At 37.0% G+C, this 5043-nt stretch overlaps 1 protein-coding gene across 1 annotated transcript; it reads left to right on the top strand.

Annotated features, from left to right (window-relative positions):
• Positions 1 to 4010: 4010 nt before the first annotated feature.
• N7446_012534 (uncharacterized protein) lies at positions 4011 to 4399 on the top strand (the record flags this gene model as incomplete). The annotated part of the gene is made up of 2 exons (XM_058521276.1): positions 4011 to 4047; positions 4101 to 4399. The coding sequence occupies 2 exons, from the start codon at positions 4011 to 4013 to the stop codon at positions 4397 to 4399; spliced, it is 336 nt and encodes a 111-aa protein (XP_058366642.1).
• Between the last annotated feature and the right edge of the window lie 644 nt (positions 4400 to 5043).

Genomic DNA, 5043 nt, shown 5'->3' with positions numbered 1-5043 from the left:
TAGATATTTAAATATAACAAATAAGTTGCTCCAAGGATATATACATTGGTAGGGAAGATTATAACTTCTAAAATAAAACTCTAAGAAAATATCAAAGTTTTATTTGTATATGAAAGAGTGGTAATTAAATATGGTTGGTACTCTATCTAATTATAGTCTTTGTAAGGCTGACTTAGCTAGTAGCTAGATCGGTGTGACAGTTCGGGTACAAACCAAAAGAATAAAGTAAGATCCAAGTTCAGGACGCGCCCTACATTGCGAATGAACTCAAATCTAACAATTAGTCACTCGGTCGCTTTAAAGCACTTGGAGATGCTATATAGATACTCGCTCTACAGTATTTACTAAATATCAGCCCCATTAGCTTAAATTTAATTTGGCACTTAGATATTATCTACCCCCTTTTTAATTCCATATCTCGCTGTTGTAAAAAGAATACGATAACGTTAGGTAATTAGATATTTATTATATAAACTTCCAATAATAAAGTACGTTTTCATAACTTCGCTTATTTTTCTTATAAATAATTACGAAATTTTTTATTATTATTTAGACCTTTAAATGATATATTATTCTTGCTAAACTACAATATTAGATTCTTAAATTCCTACTTACTCCTAGGGTTATTTAAATTTGTAGGGCTATTTTAAAGGGCCCTCTAATTCCTATTATTCGGATCCCCTCCCTATTTACCTAACCAACCCTGATTAAACCTAGCGGAGTATAAAGTGCCCTTTCGACTTAGCCTGCACGTACTCAACTCACAAAGATATCTTCTTCTAGCTACCCTCCTATAGACCCCCTTGGTTTACATATTACTTCCCCATAACCCTTAGACTAACTGAATTTCCAAGGCTCTTTGTACCTATACCGTGGATATTAGGTAAACATTAGGAATATTAATATTACTCCTGGCCTAGTTGGGGTTAGATAGGCAGAGATGGGTCTAAATATTAAGAAATAGGCCCTTTAAGTAATTAGAATATATTTTAGGGATATTTTTAATGAGGGTATCCTTTACCGCTTGCCTTTTCAGAGTAATTATGACCTAATAGCTATCTAATGTATAATATCTATAATTTTACTATATTAGATATAAATCTAGGGGCTATTTTTATAGCTTTTATGATATTAATAGTGGTACAAAATTCTGTTTACTAAGGTCTATTGCTGTCTAGGCTATTTTACGTACGTTAATTTGATGTGTTTTCATATACTTAGTATTTTAGTTTTACTTTACTTCGAATATAATAAGAGTTTAATTAAAGTATTTAAGAGATCGAAATAACAAGGTATATTTTAAAGTACCCCTTTCTATAATTGAAATGTTAATTTAGTATCATTATAGAGGTCAACAATTTATATGATAATTATTATTATATATCAGTTATTTAAAGTAGGTTTTTCTAGTAATCAAGTAATCTATGTTTTAGTATATATATTCATACATTTCTACCTACCTTGAATACGTATAAAATACTCTATAATAAAGGACCCTAGATTAAATTGTTTTGTACCTCTTTCAAGACCCCTTTAGAAGAATGGTTAATATAAGCTAATATAATAAGGCAAGTGTTAACTGAAGATACTTTAACTAAAAGAAGATAAGCTACTATAAACCCTTATATATATTAGCTAGTACCGCTATCTCCCCTCAGGTATATATGGCCTTTTGACTTCTATTATTATTTATCTATTGTTTTAATGTATTATTTAGTTCTCTATATTCTATTACTTTTACTTTTATATACGTTTAAAGGTTTTAATACGGGGTCTTATGTGGCTAGACTAGATATATTATAATTCGCCGATAAGAGTAGTTATAATATATACAGCGTTAATAATAATAAATCTAATAATATAGCTATTAGCTATCATATATGATATTTTCAGTATCTTTATATACTATCTAATACTTTTGCTACATTACTAACTAAATAATATATAATATTTATTAATACTAAATTATACAAGTGTTAAATTTATTGATAACTATAACACAGCACTTTTTTAAAGCAGAGGTTAAGTGCCTAAGCTATATAGATATTGACAGTTAGCTATTTGAATTACGATTTCTAAATTCTAAATTGTAGACATCCCCAGGTAAGATAAGACGAGCTTTAATATAATGTAGTTAGGTAATTTACACTGATGTTTAGCATCTCATTTTTAAAAGGCGAGGTTTTTACTGTTTATCAAATTTATTATATTTCCTGTGATTACTTGTTCATCTTTATACTATTAGGTCTTTCATAATAACAGAATACTATAAATCATTATAGGTTCCAAAATCCAAACAGTGTGGACGGCGCGGCGCGTAAGCGCCGTCAGTATAGGAGGAAAGTAAGTTAGACCTATGAGGTTATAGGATTAATATGTAGAAGTAGTAGCTGGAAGTTCCTTCGCTAGCCTACTCTTTTCTATGGAATTCATAAGAAGTATTCGGTAAGAAATCAGTTCAAGATGATAGTTTGTATCATGATACAGATAGATACTAGTCAAATATTTCTTCCCACTCCGCCCCACTGTATTGGCCCAACAACAACCCACCATTTTATTTTCTTACACCCCTCCTAGGGCCTATTGTTCCGATAATAATGAAAATAGGACCAAAAAAATAGCAAAATGGCGCAGCTATCTACGCTCTATTCCCACGAGAACAGTGCTACGTAGGTGCAATTAGCTAGTGACTTCGGCTGCTCTCGGCGTACAATCAATCTACAATACACTTAAGCGCTATTCAGAAGGCGAAAAGCTCGAAAATTGGGGGGAAAAAAATTGGGCGTCCCGTAATTCCAAGGTGAGCGCGCTTCCCATTATCTCAATTTACAGGCACGTCGGCATCCGTTTTAGACCTAACTTATAAACAGTTAGGTGCTACTATAGCTTAGTATCCCTAACTCTACTACACGTCGAGTTTTTCTAAGGCGATTCGGACTCGGGAAATGTCGATCGAAACAGTAGATTCTAATTAAGCCTCCCCTTACAAGAGAGAGGCTAAGATTTGGGCGAAAATAGCGACGCGAAAACTTCCAATCGTGGATCTTTTCGGACGAGTGGTCGGTATATCGAACCTCGAACTTTAGGCCATAATAGTGCTTCCGTACGACCTCGGAGGACCTTTGAAAAGATCTTAATTTGTGAATACCAATGCTTATGTAAAAGGCATTTCATGAATAGTTTAGGCTGGAATCTAGCTAGGAGGTCGAACAGAATTATTAAACATAGAAAGCGACGAAGAATCGATTTCGGGGAGGGGCTAAACTACAAAATCGTATACGGAAGGCTCCAAAAGGCCTATTACCAATCTATATACCCGGTATATTATTTTAGCAATATAACGCGAAGATTCTCCTAATGAAGGACACGAAAAAGTGGTTTAAATCTGAGTACACGTCGAGGGCTAGCCCGCGCACTCACCCGATTTAAACCTAATTGGACCGGTATAGCGCTGGTTAAGAGTGAAGCTTTTTGCATTACTTTCCGGTGCATTTTAGCATGGGAAGATTGAAGACCAACTAGCTTTTGTGTGAAAAATGCCTGGTAGAAGCATAGAACATATTAGATCTGTCGAAAATATATGCGCTGATATTAAGCATCACTAGACGTTTAAAGGCAGTACAGTACGGAAGACTACAGAGTATTATGCGAAATATTAGGCGAATTTTCATTGTGCTATTATTAAGAAATCCTCGAATTTAATTATAATAATATAGAACATACAATGGCGGTGCTATATACTGTGAAAGTGATATATATATTTGGCATGGGGCCCCGAAAAAAGTGGTGGGAAGGGGCATATGGAAGGGGATGTAACTATTATAGGGCAGATATAGAGTAAACACGTAATATACTTCAGTAAGAAATGATTACGATACTCGATGACGACATATATAGGAGAGATAAAGGTAATTTCATAAGGGAAAAACTATATAAGAAATTAGATATATAAAGGCGGTTTAATAAAAAAAGTCTACCGCCGCGAAGTTAATTATTGAGATTGCACCACAATGCGAGGAGCTACGGCTTCCAAAATAAGCGCAAGTTGTTCGTAACTTGAGGTTCTACGTCTGATACGGGTTTCATATTGGTTACGATAGTATGGCGCCTGGCCGACCCTTTCAGGGGGCCGCACGAAAAATCTGCAAGCAAGACCACATCCAACGCCAGGCGCATCCTTAACGCAAATCACGCCGTGCAGCAGCAGCAGAACTTCATCAGCAGTGATGGATTGATCGAGATCCCAAAGGAGATACTCCAGTATCTCAAAACTATCAAGGAGCTGACCCAGGACCTGCTCGACAACCCGGACTGGGACGCCCCACAAATCATCAAGAAAACCGTGATAGTAAGCAAGACCTTCACACACAATGCGAATCTCGACCACTGCAAACAATGAAGCCCGACCGGGGAAAGTGCTTTCCTAAGTAGAAGCATTAAAAGGGCGACATGGCTGGTGCTTCCTGAAGCCAAAAAGTCGGGCTTCATAATCGTTGATTCGTCTCCCGAATCGAGCTATTGATGCCAACACAAATTGAGACTCATCGGTCGTCACCAAGGTCAGATGATCGGGCTGCTCGCATCCGTCAATGCCACACACGTCAAAAGTATGGCCACATAGGACGGACCTGCTCTGGTCAACCTAAATGAGTCCGGGGGACCGGCGACCACCTCTGCACTGATTGCCGGGGCAAGCAAGATTAGACCTCCGCACCGGCCCACAAAGCCCATAGCCCAACCCACCCCAGCCCATAAATGGGGCGGGTTTTGGGCCTGGCATTAGGCCCACTGGTAGGCTATGGGCCTAAGGTAGAAGCCCAATATGGTTTAATGGGCCCCCAAATGGGCCCCAAACATTGCAAACATGCCAATTCTTGGCATTTGCATAAGTTATGTAGACCTTCCTAGTAATTTTGAGTATTACAATTACCACCTGAGGCCCCTAATTGACTGAGATCTCATGGAAATCGACGCAATTCACTGATTTATGAGATTGATGAGATTAACTGATGAGATCAACTGATGAGATCGATTGATTAGATC

Source organism: Penicillium canescens (genome assembly GCF_028828765.1).
Source record: "Penicillium canescens strain IBT 15451 chromosome Unknown utg000010l_segment0_segment0, whole genome shotgun sequence".
Lineage (NCBI taxonomy): Eukaryota > Fungi > Ascomycota > Eurotiomycetes > Eurotiales > Aspergillaceae > Penicillium > Penicillium canescens.
The sequence above is the reverse complement of the archived record's forward strand: the minus strand, read 5'-3'. Positions and strand labels throughout refer to the sequence as shown.